Source organism: Neomonachus schauinslandi, chromosome 11 (genome assembly GCF_002201575.2).
Source record: "Neomonachus schauinslandi chromosome 11, ASM220157v2, whole genome shotgun sequence".
Taxonomy (NCBI): Eukaryota; Metazoa; Chordata; class Mammalia; order Carnivora; family Phocidae; genus Neomonachus; species Neomonachus schauinslandi.
This window is the reverse complement of record NC_058413.1, coordinates 53,415,157-53,436,780: the sequence shown is the minus strand read 5'-3', so window position 1 is coordinate 53,436,780 and position 21,624 is coordinate 53,415,157. Positions and strand designations below refer to the sequence as shown.

At 42.5% G+C, this 21,624-nt stretch overlaps 1 protein-coding gene across 1 annotated transcript in view; it reads left to right on the top strand.

The window, feature by feature from the left end:
• The window catches only part of FAM168A (family with sequence similarity 168 member A), a 61,793-nt gene that overhangs the window by 19,694 nt on the left and 20,475 nt on the right, over positions 1-21,624 (top strand). Inside the window, exons 2-3 of the mRNA XM_044919159.1 lie at positions 15,125-15,205; positions 20,470-20,496. Of these exons, the coding sequence (XP_044775094.1) occupies positions 15,125-15,205; positions 20,470-20,496 (108 nt within the window). The remainder of the gene's footprint in view (positions 1-15,124; positions 15,206-20,469; positions 20,497-21,624) is intronic.

Below are 21,624 nucleotides of genomic sequence, written 5' to 3'. Positions count from 1 at the left end.
GTCGTGATCTCAGGGTCGTGCAGACTCTGCTCAAGACTCTCTCTCCTTCTACCTTGCCCATCCCCGCCGCCAATAAATTAAAAAAAAAAAAAATGCAGACAAAAGGGCTGGGCACAGTGTCTAAAAGGGTTGGCCTATTCCTGAGTAGCTACACTGTGATTTAGGTTACTAGGAGTTTCCGGAGGAGCTTGGAACCTTGAGGAAGAAGGTTGAGTGACTGATATTTTTATAATCATTTCATCATTTGCAGACCCATTCCCTACCAAGTCCAATGCTAAGTGTTTCTTATATAGCTTAATGGTTAAGTCTGCCTAGTTTTGAATCTTAGCTCCATCATTTGATTACTGTGTATCATTTTTAAATGCCTGAAGATGCTACTGGAAGACTTACTAATGGTAGCTTAAACAAGGAAAGTGTATTTTTCTTACATTAAAAAAAAAAAAGTCTGGGGGCGCCTGGGTGGTTCAGTCTGTTAAACGTCTGCCTGTGGCTCAGGTCATGATCTCAGGGTCCTGGGATCAAGCCCCACATCCAGCTCCCTGCTCAGCGGGGAGTCTGCTTCTCCCTCTCCCTCTGCCCCTCGTGCTCTCTCCCTCTCAAATAAATAAATAAAATCTTAAAAAAAAAAAAAAGATTATCTCTCCTCCTCTAACAGCTCCTCTCCCCCCACTTGTGCTCACATGCTCTTTAACAACAGCAACAAAATCAATTATATTTCTATACAGTTATAGTAAACATTCCAGAAGTGAAATTAAAATAATTCCATTTACAGTAACATCAAAATGAACAAAATACTTAGGGATAAATTTAACAAAAGAAGTGCAAAACTTTGAAAACTACAAAAAATATTGTTGAAAGAAATTAAGGATCCATTGGGGTGCCTGGGTGGCTCAGTCGTTAAGCATCTGCCTTCTGCTTGGGTCATGATCCCAGGGTTCTGGGATTGAGCCCCGCGTCGGGCTCCCTGCTCATCAGGAAGCCTGCTTCTCCCTCTCCCACTCCCCCTGCTTGTGTTCCCTCTCTCGCTGTGTCTCTGTCAAATAAATAAATAAAATCTTCAAAAAAAAAAAAAATTAAGGATCCAAATAACTGGAAAAACATCCCATGTTCATGGATTGAAGGACTTAATATTTTTAAGACGGTAATAGTTCCCAAATTGATCTACAGATTCAGTATAGTTAATCCCTATCAAAATCCTGGCTGGTTTGTTTGCAGATTTTGACAAGCTGTTACTAAAATTCACATGAAAATTCAAAGGACCCGTATTAGCCAAAACCATCTTGAAAAAGAACAAAATTGAGGACCCACACTTCCCAATTTTAAAGCTTATTAGAAAAGTATGATAGTAAAGACAATGTGGGGGCGCCTGGGTGGCTCAGTTGGTTAAGCGACTGCCTTCAGCTCAGGTCATGATCCTGGAGTCCCCGGATCGAGTCCCGCATCGGGCTCCCTGCTCAGTAGGGAGTCTGCTTCTCCCTCTGACCCTCCCCACTCTCATGCTCTCTCTATCTCATTCTCTCTCTCAAATAAATAAATAAAATCTTTAAAAAAATAAAAAAAATAAAGACAGTGTGGTTTTGGCATAGGATAGGCATGGATCAGTGGAATAGAATCGAGTAGCTAGAAGCCAGCTCTCACATTTAAGGTCAATTTTCAGGGAAAGAATAATCTTTTCAACAAATGGTGCTGGGACACTGTATATCCACGTATGAAAGAATGAAATACCTCACACGACATGCAAATATTAACTCAAAATAGATCAAAGACCTAAATATAAGAGCTAAAACTATAAAACTTGTACAGGAAAACTTGGAGATAAATCTTTGTGAGCTTAGATTTGGCAGTAGTTTCTTAGATATAACATCAAGAGCACAAACAGCCAAAGGAAAAAATAGATAAATTGAACTTTATCAAAAGTAAAAACTTTCATGTTTCAAAGGACACCGTCAAGAAAGCAAAAAGACAGCCCACAGAATGGAGTAAAATATTTGCATATCATCTTGTCTGATAAGGGACTTGTATCTAGAATATATCAAGAACTCTTATAACTCAATAACAAAAAGACAAATCCAGTTAAGAAATATGCAAGGAACCTGAATAGACAGTTCTCCAAAGAAGATATACAGATGGCTAATAAGCACATGAAAAAATGTTTGACATAGTTATCAGAGAAATGCAAATGAAAAACCACAATCAGATACCACTTTATACCCCTAGGTTGGCTGTAATCAAAAAGTCCGGTAATAACAAGTGTTGACAAGGACGTGGAGAAATTGAAGACACTCATACTGCTGGTGGGAATGTAAAAAATGGTGTAGCCACTTTGGAAAAGAGTCTGGTCATTCCTCAAACGTGTTTCTGTCTCAACTTGGCTTATATTGTGTTTGTTTGGTTTTGTTTGGATGTCAGTCCTTATCTTTGCCTGTCAGAATCCTGCTGTCTCACAAGGCCCAACTCAAAATCCCAATTTCCCAACTGCTAGGCTGTGTATCTTTAGGTATTACAAAATTGCCCTTCAGAATGCTTTTACTGATTCCCATGGTTTTAGATCCTTCCCAACACTTGATATTGTCACACTTTAAAATTTTTTTTTTTTAAGATTTTATTTATTTATTTGAGAGAGAGAGAGAAACAGCATGAGAGGGGAGAGGGTCAGAGGGAGAAGCAGGCTCCCTGCTGAGCTGGGAACCTGATGTGGGACTCGATCCCAGGACTCTGGGATCATGACCTGAGCCGAAGGCAGTCGCTTAACCAACTGAGCCACCCAGGCGCCCACACTTTAAAATTTCTGTCAGTCTTGGGACGCCTGAGTGGCTCAGTCGGTTGAGTGTCTGCCTTCGACTCGGGTCATGATCCCAGGGTGCTGGGATCGAGTCCTGGCGTCAGGCTCCTTGCAGGGAGACTGCTTCTCCATCTGCTGCTCCCCTGCTTGTGCTCTCTTACTCTCTGACAAATAAATAAATAAATCTTAAAAAAAAATAAAAAATAAAAAATAAAATTTCTGTCAGTCTGATAGGTGTGAAATGATATTTTATTCCATTTATTTGCATTTTGCTGATAACTAATATGATGGAACATCTTTTCCTTTTCTCCTTTTCCCTAGTCATTTGAGTGATTTCTTCCATGAATCCCATAGTTAGATTCTATTAGCTTTTTATTTTCTTATTGATTAGTACGAGTTCTTTTTTAAGATTTTATTTATTTGAGAGAGAGAGACAGAGATAGTGAGAAGGATAGTGAGCATGAGCTGGGAAGAAAGGGAGAAGCAGGGAGGGGAGGCGCTGAGCAGGGAGACGGACGGACACAGCGCTCCATCCCAGGACCCTGGGATCATGACCTGAGCCGAAAGCAGACGTTTAACTGACTGAGCCACCCAGTTGCCCCTAGTAGGAGTTCTTTATTCAGGATACATTTGTTATAAATATCTTTTCTCACTCTGTACTTGTTTTAACTTTGTCTAAATTTCGGTGAGTTAAATTTATCAACCTTTTGTGGTTTTTCCTTTTGGTTTTATCTAAGAAATACTTTCTAATCCCAAGGTCAAACTATGGTTTGTTTTTTTTTCATAATTGTTTTAAGGTCATTTTATAATATTTAGGTCTTTGGTCTTTCTGGAATTGCAGAAGTATGAGGTGGGGATCTAATTTTTTTTCTTCAGATGGAAAAAACAAGTATTCCACTGTGTTTTACTGAATTTGTGCAAGATTCTTCCCTTCACCAGATCTCTTAAAACAGAATAATAGAATAAAAAAATGAGTTGACCTGGGAGGGAAAGGGATTTATGGACCAAAGAGTCAGTTTACAAAATTTCACCTTGCTCTTTTATTTCTTTTTAGAAGATAAATACAGGGAGGGTGGGAATTATTCACCAAATAATTTGTAAAGTGTTGAGTACCTCCCATCTGCCTTCACATAAAATAAGTAAGTAAGTAAGTAGTAGTAGTAGAAGAAGAAGCCCACTCCTGGAATGGAGATTAAGACAGAATAGGCCGTTTGCTTTCCATTAAAATTTCTCCCATACCCCATACTGGCGAATAGGGAGCTTTACAAACTGTTAGGTTTGTAAAGGAATTTTTCCCCCTCAGGAACAGCACACACTTGGCCTTATGTACTTACCTAAGGAGCAGTTTTATTATTAGCTTTAACATAACTGATTTGTTTTTCTTTTTTTTTTTTTGTGATGGTAGTGTTTTTTGTACTAAAGACATATCAAGTTAAGCCTGCTCTGGCTTTAGCAGCCTTCCTCTTTTAGAGCTCAGCCAGGGTGAATGACCCACACAGGTTGCTGGCTTTTTAACTGTAGGGTAAATTCTCCCTGAAGATGCAACACAAGTCAGAGCACAATTAATCATGATATTTCCCCTTTTTTTGTTACCTCAGAGGGGTTGCCTTAAACTGGGAAGAACAGTACCTTACTTACACCCTTACAATTTCATGGGGCTCACTAGTGGGAGCCTGGGTGGGTAGGCCTTAAATCCAATGTTTAGGCTACCTCAGATTCAAGTCTGGTGGGCAGGTCCAGAGCCAGCACTGCAGAATGCTACCTGCCTAGACTGACCTGCAGTCTCGCCAGGAGAGCACTCTCAAGCAGCTAGGCCTCCCAGCTAGGAAGAAATTCAGATTCAGGCTGTTTTCTGGAGCAAACAGATTCAAGAGTTCATTTAATTTATTTTCTTTCCTTATGCCTATTAAAGAAAGGAAGCAACAAAAAGCCTACAAAACCTGTGGTTAGAATGTTTCCCATCTTGCTTCATGAAGCCTTTCAGCTCATAGCAATAAAAGTGAGGTTTTGCTATCAGGATGGTGTTTTGTAGGCTCTGTCTCGTAAACATGTTTGTTGTTCCCCCTCTCCTCTTTATCCCATTGTTATTGTTTTAGCTTTGCCTTTGGGCTCTTGCAGTAACTTCCTATCTGGTTCCTCCTCTGATCTCACCCACTCTGAACCCCTGTGCACAATTGCTGTTGGAGTAGATAAAACACAAATCTGAAACTCCCAGCTTAAAATCCTCCATTACTGAGTGATAAATTCCATCCCTTAGCCTGGCACTCAAATCCCTTCACAATCTGTTCTCAGTCTACCCTTTATCTTCATTTCTTGTTGCTTTTCCCAACACACTATAAATTCCGACCATACTGAACTACTTGCCATTTCCCTGGTATGGCATACGTTTTCATGCTGTCATGCCTGAAAGGAATATATATTTCTTTGTCTCCACTCCTCCACACCTCTGACAAACTCCTCCCACTCATTGTTCAAGGCCAGTTAAAATGTTTCTTCTTTTGAGAAGCCATTTCCAGCTTTCCCAGACCTGTTCTTCCCTCCCTCCTCAGTGGTTCAACATTCTGATAACACCCTAGCATTCTCTGATTATATGTCATACATATTACCTATAGATTAATATAAGTAACCTGTATTATTTCCCTATTAGACTTTAAGTTCCTATGTAAAGAACCTTACATCTCTGGTTAGCATAGAGTAAGCATTTGCTAGATGTTAACTGTGCTGATGCATAATGATGAAGAAATCTGGCTTAACTCATTTTGGCCTTCACTGACCACCCATCACCAGAATCTTGTTATGTCAATTAATTTTTTTTTTTTTTAAAGTCAGGGGGATAACCTGTCCTCAGAAGAGTGAACAAGACAAGAAGAAAATTGAATTGCTTTAAGGGAAGGTGATTTATAAATTGAAGTCTGGCTTGAAGGTGGGCAACCAGGATGAAGAAGGGTTTGAAGGAATTAAGTCTGTTTGGATTTGGACAAGAGAAAGGCAGGAAGAATAACTGATATCTTCATCTATCTAGAGGATTGCCCAGGAGCACAAGGAATAGACATGGTCTGTGAGGGTAGAACCAGCACCACTAGCTGGGAAACTTTCTAGGGTTAGATACCTTATGAAGCAGATTTTTAGCCAGAGTGAAGAATTTCTTAACTTCCAGAGCTCTCCAGCAGGAGCTTTGACTGCCTGAAGAGGTTCTGTGCATACCATCACTGGAAGAAGGGTGTGCTGGCAGAGGCCATGTGGCCATCTGTGTGGGCCATTAAAAAGGGTATTCCTGTACTGGGTGGCAAATTGGGATTAATCACTTCTTTTTTTTTTTTTTTTTAAAGATTTTATTTATTTATTTGAGAGAGAGAGAATGAGAGAGCGAGCGAGTACATGAGAGGGGGGAGGGTCAGAGGGAGAAGCAGACCCCCTGCCAAGCAGGGAGCCCAATGCGGGACTCGATCCAGGGACTCCAGGATCATGACCTGAGCCGAAGGCAGTCGCTTAACCGACTGAGCCACCCAGGCGCCCGGGATTAATCACTTCTAATACTTCTTCTAACTCTGTAATTCGGTGCCTGTGTGATGCTTTTCAATAACATGAGCATGACCTCTATTAGTATGCAGAGCAGGAATAATAGCTTGTTTGTTTGTTTATGTAACTGAACCATCTTTGACCAAATTGACTCTCCATAGTAATTTTCTGTTTTCACAGATTATGGAGCTGAAACATGGGGAGGGGGTAGTAGGGGGATGGCAGCCAAATCCACAGGTTTATGATGAGTGGAATCATGTTTTGAGGAGAGGTAGGGAAATAATGGTTAAGAATAGACTTTGCCTCGCTCAGGCCTGGGTTATCTCCACTCTTTATTTGCAAGCTGTTTAAGATAAGTCTAAGTTTCAGTATCCTTATCTCTAAAATGGGACTAAGATTTTTCATGGAATTAGTGTGAAGATTAAATTAGATAAAGAAGGCCTGACGTAGTGCTCAGAACATACTACAGATTCCCAAAAATATTCTTCCTTTGGCCCTCTTCTTTTTTTGAGAGAATTAAATTTTTTGCTCGTTTGGGTTTTGGTCACCCTGGCCTTCGGGTGGACCAAAGAATCAACAGTTTTTTTCTTTTTCATCTTGAGCTACAGACCTAAAATGTCTTCTTTGCATAAGTGTCTCCCTGCTCACAAAGGAATAATCCTCTTTGTCTTCCTAAGCCAGGGAGTTAGTCTTCCACTAGCCTTTTGATACTCTTGCTTTCTTACTTCCTAAGGATCAGGTCATTTCAGACATAGTCCTCTGATTTCTCTTAAAAAGTATTTCTAATTTCCATATTAATAAAAAAATAGCTTAACATTTCTTCAGTCCTAATCCTAGTGACAACAAGAAGGGATTAGACTGTATTGACTTCTGTAAAGCAATTAAAATGTATACATCAGAATCCCAGGAAACCTGATCACTACTATAGCTTTTGTGATACAAAGGAGAAAAGCTCATCTGTGTCCATTCATTTTCTTCACTCTTGACCTTCAAAGAATATAGGTACCGAAGGGGCAGACTTCCTTCCAAGGACCAACTCACAGTTATTTGGCAGGTGTGGAAAAAGCATTGGTTTCAGGATTCCCTTTCCAGTTCCACCACTGACTTGCTGAAAAATCTTAGTCAAAAAGACACTTTACCTCTCCAAATCTGTTTCCTTATCTATAAAATGGGGGAAATAACATTAGTGGGTTGTTGTTTTTTTAAGATATTTTTAAGTAATCTTGACACCCATCACGGGGTCCAAACTCACAACCCCAAGATCCAGAGTTGCATGCTCCACTGACTGAGCCAGACACATGTCCCAACATTAGTGTTGTTTTGGGGCTCAAATGAAATCACAGGTATAAAAATATCTTTTGTATGAGCAATGGAAGAAATGTATATGGTGTATTATTTGAACTCAGTATCTTTATCCCTAATGAGCTTTCACAGATCCAGGTAGCCTTGGAGGACCAGGACCTTGAATGCATTCTGCTCCCTTGGGTCTTTGGGAGTCAAAGACCGTGTCTTTGGAGTGTGTTAGGAGGAGACTTTGGCAGGGAATAGCCACACTTTTAAGTGCTCCTGTGGCCTAAGCTTACGTTCTGGTGGTGGGAGGCAGATTGTCTCCCCTAAGCAAGTAAATATACAGTATGTCAGGTGAAGTGCTGTGAGGAAAAACAAAACAGGATAAGAAGCAAAGCAGTTAATGGGAGTTGAGAGTACTATTTCAGAAAGAATGTAAGGTGATCTTTGGACATAGTTCCAGGAAGAAGGAATAGAAAAGGTAAAGGCTGAAAGGGGAAAGTGCTTGACACATGAAGAACAGCAAGGAGGCCAGTGTGGCTGGAGTAGATTAGCATGGGGGCAGATAATCGGAGAGGGTCTGGTTAGAAGAGGTGGCAGAGGCCCAGGTGAGTTGTTAAAAGGATTTCCCTGTGATTGTCATGGGAAGCTACTGGGGGGCTAAAAGAGAGGAGTGTCATGATCTGATTGAATGTTTTAACAGGATCACTCCAGTTGCTGTGGGAAATAGACTGCACAGAATCAAAGGTGGAAGCAGAAAAACCAATTATGAAGCTAGTGCAATAATGTGGAAAGAAAGTGTGTAGGCAATGAGAGATAGTAAGATTCTGAGTATATTCTGAAGGTGAAACTGAAAGGATTTGCTGACGTGGATAGGAGAGAAAGAATAGTGTCAAGGATGACCCTAAGGTCTTTGGCCTGAGGAACTGGAAGAAAGAATTGTCATTTACTGATGCAGAGAAAACTGCAGAGGAACAGGTTTGGAAGGGAGTAGGAGGATAGAAAGTAAAAATTTATTTTTTAATATCATAAGTTTGAAATAATAATAGCTGACTTTTTGAAGTCTTAACTATTTGCCTGGCTCTTAGTGCTTTGGGATCTTAACTAATTTAATACTTATAACAACTTAATTAGGTAAGTAATAGTCCCATTTTACAGATGGGAAAGCTCAAGCACAGAAAGGGTTAAGTAAGTGGCCCAAGATCACATACATAATTAGTGGTGTTGCTGGGATTCAAACCTAAGCCTAGATCTAGCTCCAGAGACCACACTCTTAACCACTCACCATATAGCCTTGATAATCTAGCAAACATCCAAGTGGACATGTTGAATAAGCAGTTAGATACTATATGAGTCAGGAGTTGAGGAGAGAAGTCCCGTCTAGCAGTATGAAACTCAGACATGGTGACAGAACTAGGAAGGTAAGTTAGGGCCATCTGCCATAAAGGGAGACACGGTTATAAGAAGACAAAATTATGAGATCAAGCCAGCAAGACAACCTTTCCCTCAGGTTAGCCCATCAGTCCTGCTTCTTAGAGCCAAGGAGGGTGCAAACCAGGCCACTTATGGATGCCCCCAAAATGCTACCTATCATGCTTTTGCCTGGAATGTCTTTCTTCCCCCTTCTTATCCACATCCAGGAATACCTAGTGCCCAGCATAATCCCTAACAGACAAAAGGCACTAAAAAAATGTGGGTTAATGAAGGCCCTTTCTCTGCCTACTCTCTACCCTTACCATGGCACTTTTCAGGCAGCATTCTAACTATCCACTTACCCATCTTTCTCCTTCATTAGTTGGTGACTCTCTCAAAGCCAGGGACCCTGTTGGATTTGTTTCTCTTGTTTACAGACCTCTCATAGCTCCACAGTACAAACCACCCCCCGGTAATCTCTGCATTGAGTACCTATTTTCTGCCATATCTGTGCTAGGCTTTAGAGATGCCAGCATCATCAGCAACAGAAGCAGCAAGATGAATAATATAAGTTGGGGACAAGGAAACAAAACAAAACCAGGAAAGTTGTAGGGAGGAAGCCTAGCTTACCTTTGATGCCCTTTTTACAGAGGGTGGGGAAGAGATTCTCTACTGGCCACAAAGACCTATTTACCACCACCTTATGTTTGAGAAGCTCAAATGCTTCCTGTCCAGGCTGAGGGGAGGGGTGGGGGGAGTAGGAAGGAGGAACTGACCAAGAACTATTGTGCATAAGCAAATAAGACATAGCTGTGTCTTCAGGGAGCTTACAGCTTGGGGAGCGGGGGCAGGACAGGAAATATAAACATACCAGTAATGTACCGTGTGATAAGTTCTGTAGTTAGGGATGAATGTGTCTTCAAATCTGTTCTGTTCTAAAGGGCAGAAGCTACAGGTAGAGTTAGTGAAGTATGAAAAGTCATTTTCAGACAATCAGAGTAGTCTCACAGTGGAATAGGGGTCTCAGGAAAGGAAGGAGTTCACTCTCTATAGAGATGTAAGGGCTGGGTTGAATGGATCCCATGAGCATGTCACAGAGGAGGCTCTAGCCCCAAATGTGAGGGTGGACCGAGTGGCCTTTAAGGTACATTCTAGCATCAGCAGTCTGTAACCCTGAGTCCTTTCCTTTCTCTTGGCTTGAGGATGTCATTTAAAAATGGAGAGGGTTGGAGGATCAAATAAAGCTCCTACTATTCTGCCATCTTATATCTGCCAAATTCAAGTGAATGAAAAATAAATCTACTTGGAACACTGAAAGAAGATCCTATAATTTCCCCCAAAGTAAAAGGCATCTGAAATGACAAAACGGGGGTATAATTACCCTTGGCCACATAATCTCTCACATGAGGCTGAATATAGATTTCAGCCTCGAGACTGGATCGTTTTGCTTTCCAGGTTAAACCCCTGACTTTTCTTCTTGATAAGCGGCCGACCTCCACAATACTAATCAAAAGACAACAAGTTGTGGCACCTGGGTGGCTCAGTCTTTAAACGTTTGCCTTCGGTTCAGGTCATGATCCCGGGGTCCTGGGATCGAGCCCTGCATCAGGCTCCCTGCACAGTGGGAAGCCTGCTTCTCCCTCTCCCACTCCCCGTTTTTGTTCCCTCTGTCGCTGTGTCTCTCTCTGTCAAATAAATAAAATCTTAAAAAAAAAAAAAAAGACAACAAGTTGTCCACCTTGGTTCTGAAATCAGAAAATGATTGGGGGGTTAAGTGAGATGAATTTTCTTTGGAGTTGGAAAGGATTTAGGGAAAGGCATATTAACAAAGATACATTATTAAAGTGCAATATTTACAAATCCCAAAGAAGCTTTTAGGGATTTAGAGATTTAATCTTTGACTTTTAAAATCAGCTTTCCATTGTCAGTCAAAATACCAATGAACATTAAAAAGCTGCAGGGAGCAATGAGACAGGCACTTACCTACTGCTAGTGCAAGTACAAATTGATAGTCTTATCTAGGAAGCAGTTTGGCAAAGTAGGTGAAAACTCCTAGCATGCCACTTCTCTTCACTTCTGCTGATTTTACCCTGTTCTGAGGCCCATTATCTATTGCCAGGAGTTTGCAATAGACTCCTAACTGGTCTCTGCTTCTCTACCCTGCCCCCATTATAGTCTATTTTCTTTTCTTTTTTTTAAGATTGTATTTATTTGAGGGCGCCTGGGTGGCTCAGTTGGTTAAGCGACTGCCTTCGGCTCAGGTCATGATCCCAGGGTCCTGGGATCGAGTCCCACATCGGGCTCCCTGCTCGGCGGGAGGCCTGCTTCTTCCTCTCCCACTCCCCCTGCTTGTGTTCCTGCTCTCGCTGTCTCTGTCTCTGTCAAATAAATAAATAAAATCTTTAAAAAAAAAAAAAAAAAGATTGTATTTATTTGAGAGAGAGAGTGAGAGAGAGCAGGAGCAGGGGGAGTGGCAGAGGGAGAAGTAGGCTTCCCGCTGAGCAGGGAGCCCAATGCAGGGCTTGATCCCAGGACCCCAGGATCACAACCCAAGCTGAAGGCAGACGCTTAACCGACTGAGCCACCCAGGGGTCCCTGTAGTCTGTTTTCAACACAGTAATCAGAGTGACCCTTTTCAGACGAAAGTCCGATCATGTTATTCTTCTGCTCAGCCCCTGTGATTGCTTCTCATTTCACTCAGAATGAAAGTGAAGTCCTTTCAGTAGGACTATAAGGCCCTCTGTGAACTGACCGGCCCTTTCTCTCTCTGACTTCCTCTACTACGACTGTCCCCCTCATTTGTTCCCTTAGCCATACTGGCCCCTTTGCTGTTCCTCAGACACATCCCATAGGCTTTCCACTTAGGGGCTTTGTACTGTTTCCTTCGAGTCTTTGTGAAAATCTTACCTTCTTGGGGCGCCTGGGTGGCTCAGATGGTTAAGCGTCTGCTTTCGGCTCGGGTCATGATCCCAGGGTCCTGGGATCGAGTCCCGCATCGGGCTCCCTGCTCGGCGGGGAGCCTGCTTCTCCCTCTCCCTCTGCCTCTGCCTCTCTCTCTCTCTCTCTCTCCCTGTCTCTCATGAATAAATAAATAAAAAAAATTTAAAAAAAAATCTTACCTTCTCAATGTGTCTTATATTGGTTACCCTATTCAATATTGCAGTGCCCTCCCTTCAGCACTCTGACACTTCTGACACCCTCTGGCCTGCCCTTTATCTCTTTTCCATAGCACTGTAGACTGTGTTTATTCATATTTACTACTTACCCACTGCCTTCTCCCACCCTTCAAAAATATAAGCTCCGCAAGTACAGGTTTCATGGTGTCTGGCACAGAGTCGATACTCAAATATTTGTTGAATGGATGAGCTTTAAAAATAGCACTATCTTTTGACCTAGAAATCTCACTTCTAGACTCGTTCCTAAAGTAGAGATGTAGCCAAAGATTTATTTAGGTTGTTCTCATAGCTGTATTTATTATAGTGAAAAATTTCAAACAACCTAAAACAGAGTAATGGTTAAATGATTTGATCTATCTACATAATGGAATATTATAAAGATATTTAAAATAATGTTTTGAAGAATATGTAATTATATGGGAAAATGCGTATAATGTTAAAGTGAAAGAAGCTAGGATGCCTGGGTGGCTCAGTCGGTTAAGTGATTTCAGCTCAGGTCCTGAACTCAGGGTTGTGAGATTGAGCCCTGTGTTGGGCTCTGTACTGGGCGTGGAGCCTGCTTAAGATTGTCTCTTTCAAAAGGGGAACCCTCTTACAGTGTTGGTGGGAATGCAAACTGGTGCAGCCATTCTGGAGAACATTATGGAGGTTCCTCAAAAAGTTAAAAATAGAACTGCCCAATAATCCAGCAATTGCGCTACTAGGTATTTACCCAAAGGATACAAAAATACAGATTCAAGGGGCACCTGGGTGGCTTAGTTGGTTAAGCGTCTGCCTTCAGCTCAGGTCATGATCCCAGGGTCCTGGGATCGAACCCTATGTTGGGCTCCCTGCTGAGTGGGGAGCCTGCTTCTCCCTCTCCCTCTGAAGCTCCCCCTGCTTGTGCTCATGTGTGCTCTCTCTGTCAAATAAATAAGTTTAAAAACAAAAACAAAAATACAGATTCAAAGGGGTGCATGTACCCCGATGTTTATAGCAGCATTATCAACAATAGCCAAACTATGGAGAGGCCCAGAGGTCCATCAACTGATGAATGGATAAAGATGATGTGGTATATATGTACAATGGAATATCACTCAGCTATCAAAAAATCTTGCCATTTGCAATGATGAGAATGGAGCTAGAGTGTATTATGCTAAGTGAAGTAAGTCAGAGATACACAAATACCATATGATCTCACTCACGTGGAATTTAAGAAAGAAAACAGATGAACATATGGGAAGGGGAGGGGAAAAAAGAGAGGGGGAAATAAACCATAAGAGACTTTAAGATTCTATTTATTTATTTGAGAGAGAGAGAGCAAGAGAGAGAAAGCATGAGGGGGGGAAGGTCAGAGGGAGAAGCAGACTCCCCGCTGAGCGGGGAGCCTGATGCAGGACTTGATCCCAGGACTCCGGGATCATGACCTGAGCCGAAGGCAGACGCTTCACTAACTCAGCCACCCAGGTGCCTCCATAAGAGACTCTTAAAGATTGAAAACGAACTGAGGGTTGATGGAGGGAGGTGGGTGGGGGATGGGCTAGATGGAAGAAAGGTATTAAGGAGGGCACTTGTGATGAGCACTGGGTTGTATTATGTTAAGTGAATAATCACTTAATTCTACTCCTGAAACCAATATTGTACTGTATGTTAAGTAAGTAAAATTTAATTTAAAAATTTAAATTAAAAAAAAGTTTCTCCCTCTGCCCATCCCCCTCCCCCCTCTTCAAAACAAATGTGCAAGAAGCTAGACACAAAAATATGATTCGATTTATATAAAATATCTAGAATAGGCAAATTCATAGAAACAAAGTAGATTAGAGGTTAATAGGGGCTATGGAGAGAGAGAATGGGATGTTACTGCTTACTGGGTACAGAATTTGGAGTGATTAAAAAGTCTTAGTAACAGATAGTGGGGATAGTTGTAAAACATTTTGAACACAATGCCACTGAATTAATCATACACTTAATATGGTTAAAATCACAGATTTTATGTTCTATGTATTTTGTCCCAGTAAGAATTAAAAAAAAAAAATGAGGCTCCCCACTGACTAAGTTCATAGAGCATGTGACTCTTGATCTTGGGGTCATGACTTCGAGCCCCACACTGGGGAGTAGATTGTACTTTAAAAAAAAATCCTTTAAACAATTAAAAAAAAAAACAGAACCCTATATATAATATGCAGTGGCAGGCTGGATCTGGCTTGTGGGCTAGAGAGCCAGTTGTGAGCATCTTTTCCCAACTATTCCTTTTGACATTGGTAGCTTGAAATTGGCCATGGTGGGAGTTATTTATATCATGGAACTTGGCAAATGCTACACATAGAGCTCCACTTCAATCCCCTCAAGCCAGATGTTAAATATTTACCAGAACACCACTGAATATATGTGTATAAAAATGTGTAGAGGGCGCCTGAGTGGCTCAGTCAGTTAAGAGTCTGCCTTCGGCTCAGGTCATGATCCTGGGCTCCTGGGATTGAGCCCCGCATTGGGCTCCCTGCTCAGCAAGGGAGCTTGCTTCTCCCTCTCCCTCTGCCCCTGCACATGTGCTCTCTCTCTTGCTCACTCTGTCTCTCAAATAAATAAATAAAATCTTTAAAAAGTGTAGAAAACTATCTGGAAGGATAGCTGTTACTACCCCTGGGGAGTAAAGTGGTGTTGCAGCAGGAATGTGAGAGTAAACTTAGACTTTTTATCATGTACACTTCTGTGGTGTTTCAATTTTTTTTTACAGTGAGTATATAGACATATAGTTCTTATACTGCTTTTAAATAAATAGAAAAAGAAAAAAGAAAAATCTGCATATGTTGAGATTGTGGTATTCGTGACTTTTCTCATAGAGGCTAAAAGCTGGTCACATGTACTGTCTGGAAGGGCCCACAAAGAGGCTGAAGGCCAAGCCTGGGACTTGGATTCTGTTTCCTTTTCTTCTTGCCTAACTAATTGGGGCTTTTTTGTCTCTTCATAGGTTACCCTACAGCCTACCCGGCAGCAGCCCCTGCCTACAATCCCAGCCTGTACCCCACCAATAGCCCCAGTTATGCTCCAGGTAAGGAGAAAGTGGAGACCAGCAGTGATGCCTGGGGTGGGAGGTGGGCTCTGTTTGAAAAAACAAACCCTCGTGCTGGCCTTTCCCTGTCCTTAATTGCTCTGGACTCAGTCTGTCCAAGCTGGGAGTCCCAGCTAGGAGTCCCCTCTGGGAACTGAGGCAGTTCAGACTCAGGGTTGGGGTGGGAATAGAATCTCCTCCATTCTCTTTGGGACTTAAGGTTGGCCCATCTCTTCTCTCCTGGCGTATCTGAGACATGCATCCTCCTCACAGAACCTTTTCTGCTCTCCCAAACAATGTCCAAATCCATTCTTTGCTCAGTTTCCCCTAAGGCTGCCATTGAGACACACAAAGACACAAACACACACTCACCAGACTTCCTGGATGTGGATTTGGAAGAGAGTGAGAGACTTGCCACCAGACGATAAAGAGCTGGTTTTCAAGCTGAGGCAAGGAACCTGTTTTTCAAAAACAACAAAGGCCCAGCACTCCTTGGATAGAGATTGAAATAGCTTTGAAAATGTTGAAAAAGTTTGTTCTAGTTTGGGCTAGGAGCAGTGCAGAGGTCTTACCACTGATACTAACCCTCACAATTAATGGGTTCTCTAACATTCAAGGGGCTGGAGAAAGAGTATGGATGCTGCCTTTAGAAAGTCCTGGGTTTGAATCCTGATTACTCAACTCACTAGTTGTGAGGCCTTGGACAAGATACCTCATCTCTCAGAGAATCTCAGAGAAATGTGTTACTTATCTCAGGGGTGTAGATGTTTGTTTTGTTTTTAAATATTTATTTGATAGAGAGACAGCGAGAGGGGGAACACAAGCAGGGGGAGTGGGAGAGGGAGAAGCAGGCTTCCCGCGGAGCAGGGAGCCCGATGTGGGGCTCGATCCCAGGACCCTGGGATCATGACCTGAGCCGAAGGCAGACGCTTAACGACTGAGCCACCCAGGTGCCTCTGTAGATGGTTTTATACAAGTTCCTCTTCATTTACTCAACAAGTATTTATTTGTTGAATGTCCTGCACACTAGAATAGAGAAAAAGAGTCATCTTTGCCTAAAATAACTAATAGTTCGTTTGGTAGTTGGCATTTAAACAAATTTATAGTTGTGTGATGAGTATTGTGAAGGGAATACATGTAGGAAGAGAGGAAGCAGAGGAGAGAACAACAGTCTGCCTGCGGTTGAAAGTGTACAGGAGGCTTCACAGAGGGCCTAGCAATAGAGACCTGAGGGAGAAGCAGGAGGCATTCTTTTAAGCACACAAAGGAAGAGTTGGGCATTCTAGACAGAGTAGAGCCTGGGCAAAGGGACAGCATTGTGAGGATATGACAACTGAGGAACCTAGAAGTAGTGAGAATGGTTGAAGCACACTGGGGGGGTGGAGATAATAGATGAATCTGAACTACAGATGTCCAAGGGCAAGATGTGGAAAGGCCTTGAATGCCATGATAACATCCACTTTCTTGTTTAGTAATGATTATTCTAAAGTTAGAAAGCCTAAAAAGATCTTAGAGACCCTCCAGTTCAACCCCTTCTCATGACTTGGGAGATCCAGAGACAAGCAGTGTTTTGTCTAAGTTACCCAGTGAATCAGCTCTAGCATATGGACTGGAACCTTTGGCAGATCTGGGCCAATCTAGCACTCATCCTACCATCATTCCCTTTCTTCTAGAATATTTATTTAAATGAGAGAAGAACATGGGCTATGTCAGAAGACCTGGATTTGAGTTTTCACTGTCACTTCTTAAAGTAGCAACCTTAAATCACCTGACCTCTGAACCTCAGTTACTTCATTCTGAAGTAGGGATCATTTTGTAATCGTACACACATGCACACACATACTATGAACCCCCTCTTTTTTGGGAGACAAGAACTATTTTATGCAAATAAGTGATGTTAACCCCTAAAGTGCTTACATAGCTGTGTCATTCCACAGACATTAATTTTGGCCCTGCAATGCCCAGGGCACTCTGGAACACACTGGATATTATTCAAAGTTGAGGACGCTAAAGCCATTGCCCTCAGAGCTTGTGAGGGTAGCAGTGACCCACAGGTTAAAAAAATCTATCTGAGCATTAACAGTTTATTCTATATTCACTTTTAATCAATAAGATATATATTTCCAAAAAATGTATAATATGAGGCAGAAACAATAAAAGCTGCAGAAATTAACTCTGATGAAAGATTTAATCAAATTTGGGCGCCTGGGTGGCTCAGTTGGTTAAGCGACTGCCTTCGGCTCAGGTCGTGATCCTGGAGTCCCGGGATCGAGTCCCACATCGGGCTCCATGCTCGGCAGGGAGTCTGCTTCTCCCTCTGACCCTCCCCGCTCTCATGTGCTCTCTCATTCTCTCTCTCTCAAATAAATAAATAAAATCTTTAAAAAAAAAAAAAAGATTTAATCAAATTTGATAAGTTCTGTCTTAAAAACTACAGTGGTTTTCATTATCAAGTATCTCACAATATAGAAATGATTTAAATCTAAATGCTGTGAGATCTGTGAATTGGCTTGGTGAACTCCGTGGTCTAAAACAAAATGAGGCGAGTGGTTGCAGAAGGTCAGCTAAGGTGAGGAACGAAGAAGCTGTGTTGTCTGTATAGTCAGGAGGCTGCCAGGGACGTGTGGAAGCAGAGTCAATGAGATGGTGAGGCTGGGCACGAAGATGGGGAGTTACCAGAGAGGGCCTGTTCTTACAAGAGGCTTGGCTACGAGGGCAAGGAGAACAAGGGGAGGTGGGATTAAAGGAGGCATTTTTTAGATATGAGCATGCTTAAATAAGTGTTGATGGGTAGGAGCAAGTGGGGAGGACAAGTCAGAGATGCAGGACGAGGGGTGCCAGAAGGAGCCAGGCCTTCAAGGAGGCTTTGGTGAGGTGTGAAATCTAGAGTTCTGTTCTCTTCTTTGTTTTGAGGAGCAGGGGGAATGGAGTGCCTCACATAGGAGCACAACTCTTCCTCTCAGACTAAGGAAAGGGTCATGGACAGATCTGCTTAGAGTAAATTGCCCAGTGGAAAGTGGAGAGGTCTTGTCTAATGATTTTGATTTGCTGAGAGAGAGGTGAGCAAGAACAGAGGGAGCGTTCTTAAGGAGAGAGGTCAAGGTGTGAAAGCCTTAGTGGAAGGGGAAGGTAACACAGCTGTGTAACAGGAGGTCCCCCTGAGGGTGGAGGCCGTGAATTCAAGGCTCTGATTTCCAGCACTGGGACATGGTCTCATAATGTTCAGAACTTATGGTGATGGTTTGTGGAATTGTTTGAGGATTAGTTTGGCAAGAAAGTGGAAGGACAGAGAATAAAAATAAATAGGTGATATTTGTTGAATGGTTCTCCATGTGCCAGGGACTATTTTAAGCTTTTTATGGATATTGACTTGTTTTCTATCACAACAAAGCTTTGAAAGTCATTACTATTGTTATTCCCATTTTCCAGGTGGGAAAACTAAAATTTAGAGAAGTTGGGAACCAGCCCAAAGATCCAAACCCAGGCATCCTGCTATGTGTTCTGCAGTTGATCAGAGAGAAATTAAGGAGTTAAACTAGAGCAACTAGACTAGGGAGAGCAGACAGGAGGAGCCTGGGACTGTGGAATAAGGAGATGAGATTGGAAAGCTCCTGGCATGTGTAAAGTAGTAATAAAGCTTTAGTTTTAAGACATAAAATATCAGCCCTCACCTAACTTGATCTTCCCCAGTTTTGTGTTTTCAAAAGTTCAACATATTTGTAAGCTATGACTGCAGCAACCTGACCATTTCCTTAGAAACCCATACACTATAGAGGGTGGTGTTAACACATTGTGCTGGAAAGCCCCAAACTAGACATTGAAAGGACTGGGGTTACAGCCCTAACTCTTCTACTGATTTTGATGTGACCTTGAGCAGATCCCTTTCCTTTGGAGTTAGACACACACACACACACACACTCACACACTCACGTACGCATGCACGCACGCCCAGCTGGTCTCTTTCATATTTTGGGAGGCCAGCCTCAGCATTCACCAGCTCTCCTGACTGCTGTAGGGGAGTCCTGCTGAGGAAGGGCTGGCTCAAGGACAGAGAGGGCAGTGTAGGTTCCTCTCAGCTTCCGGCCAGAATCAGCTATTAGTGATGCCGGGAGATGCTTGCAGGGTAGAAGCCTGCAACGGAGCCAGGCTCTTGGGCTTAAATTTCTCTCAGCTTCTTCAGGAGGCCAAGAAGTTGCTTTAAAGAGAGCTATTTTTAGCAGCTCTGAGTACTCTAAGATGTCATCTGTTCAGGATGCAGGGAAGCATTTCACTCTGTCATTGGTTCTGAAAGCGGTGTGGGTACTTGGAGCTTTTTTCCCCAAGCCCTTAATGACTTCAGGGATCTTATTTAAGAACTGTTTGGCCCTGCAGGAGGCAGGAGCCAACTGAGACTTGTTTTCAGAATCTGGAAACCAAAGGATGTATCACATTATTGGTAATCTGACTTGAAAATGAAAGGATAAACAGAATAACTAATATAGATAGAAATGAAATACCTCGTCACAAGAGGTCTGTTTATAAATCATTCATCTACTGTCTCACTTGATTTCATTGCAACTTTATAAAGTACAAATATATTGTTCCTATTTTGCATATGACAAACCTGAGGAAAGGCAAGGGAAAGGAATATGTGTTTTCTGAATACCTGCCATGTTCCAGGCACTGTGTAAGGCATGTCACAAATGTTCTTACTTTAGTCTTGTGTGAGTTGAATCTTCCTACTTCCAGTTTTGCTCAGAGGTTAAATAACTTGTCCAGAGTTGCACAGCTAAAAAACAGTGGAGCTGGAATTCAAACCCAGTCTGTCTGACCCCACAGCCTGTGCTCCTTCTAAAGCACCACAGTCTCCCAGAGGTTTCAAGTGAAGTATCCCTGCATTGGTCCTAGCCCTCTGGGGCTTTATGGAGAGTTCTTCAGAGGCCAAAGGTGATGATTTTGTCCCTGAACCTTACTTCTTCCTCTGGTACATAAAGCCTCCGTCATGTGTGAAGTCCCTCTGCTATGCAAAGAGCACTAACTTGGGTCAGCTACCTGGAAGATGTCATGGCATCAAGGAGGTGCTTCTCCTCAATGAATGGGCTTTCCTGGATGGCAAGTCTGTCATTCCTTCCAGGGTAGAGGCACTTCACACCCTCTGCATTCACTGTTTCTTATGTCGCCCGGGAGAAACTGCTATCTTGAGACATTCTGTTTTTGTAACTGCGATGTGTACTACTTTGCACAAATTCTTAGTGGTAATTTCAACTAACATTTCTATCCAACAGAGTTTCAGTTCCTGCATTCAGCTTATGGTAGGAGAGCTATTTTTCCTCATCTGTATTATGGCCTATGAATGTGTTATCTCGTAACAACGGTAGATCCCCTCTCCTTCCCTCCCCAAATCCCATCCCTTAGGCTTGGGCTCCCCCAGGTGGCTCAGCAGCAGTTCCTAAAGCATGCAGGAACATGTCTGATGGTGCAAAATCATGGGTTGGAGACACACATCAACCGTCCCCTAGGGCAGCAATGAAGGATCATGGCACTAAAAGGCGTCTTTCCCCTTCCTCACCTCCGGTGTCCTGTCTGACCTAGGTCAGAAACTGTCATCCTAACCTGATTGCTGAATTCAAACAATCCAGTGAACAAAATTCTTCAGCCTGTATGGCTCCTCTCTTGGCTTTGTGGCAGCCCCTGTGGAGGAGTACTTGGATTACGCCTGTAAGAACCCGAAAAACAGTCTGCCCCAGGATCAGATTTTCCATCTCCACTGGCAGTCTGACATGTTTGAAGACCTGGTTGACTTTAGATACAGTCTGTTCCCTTAGCCCGGATCTTGAGCTCTGGCTCATTTTCAGGGCATTTTCCTGGATGGTGAGAGGTGAGGGCCAAGTGTGCTAAGTAAGTGAGGTCCCATGGGCAGTGTGGACTCCAGGCCCAAGGCACCACGGGAACTTCTGGGCACCTGTGAGGGTCCCAGCAGTGTAACTGGACTAGGTCCTTTTTGTCACAGACAGTAAGGGACCATGGGAGGGATTTGCCACTTTCACTACCCTCACCTGGGCTGCTCAGGACAATGTTTTCATTAAAATCTCTGTACACTTTCTCAACTTTTAACCTTGAGTTATTTGGATGTTGAATATTGAATTTGTGTGTGGCGCATCTTTCAGGAGATGAGCTGTGAAAATTTCTCCTTGCTGCTGCTGTGGGCTGTGTGATCTTGGGCAATTTGCTAATGTCTCCAGACCATAGGTAGTGTTTTATTCCAGATGATCTCTTAGGTCCCTTTAAATGTTAACAGCCTATCCTCTTATGTATTATTTTAATTTTTGCTAGTCACAGACCTGTTTCTCATTTTTTGTTTGCCTCAGGATATATGCACTTGGACAGAAGACTCCATAAAAAGTGAGAGAAGCTCTCATGCTTCCTTACCCCTCTAGTTA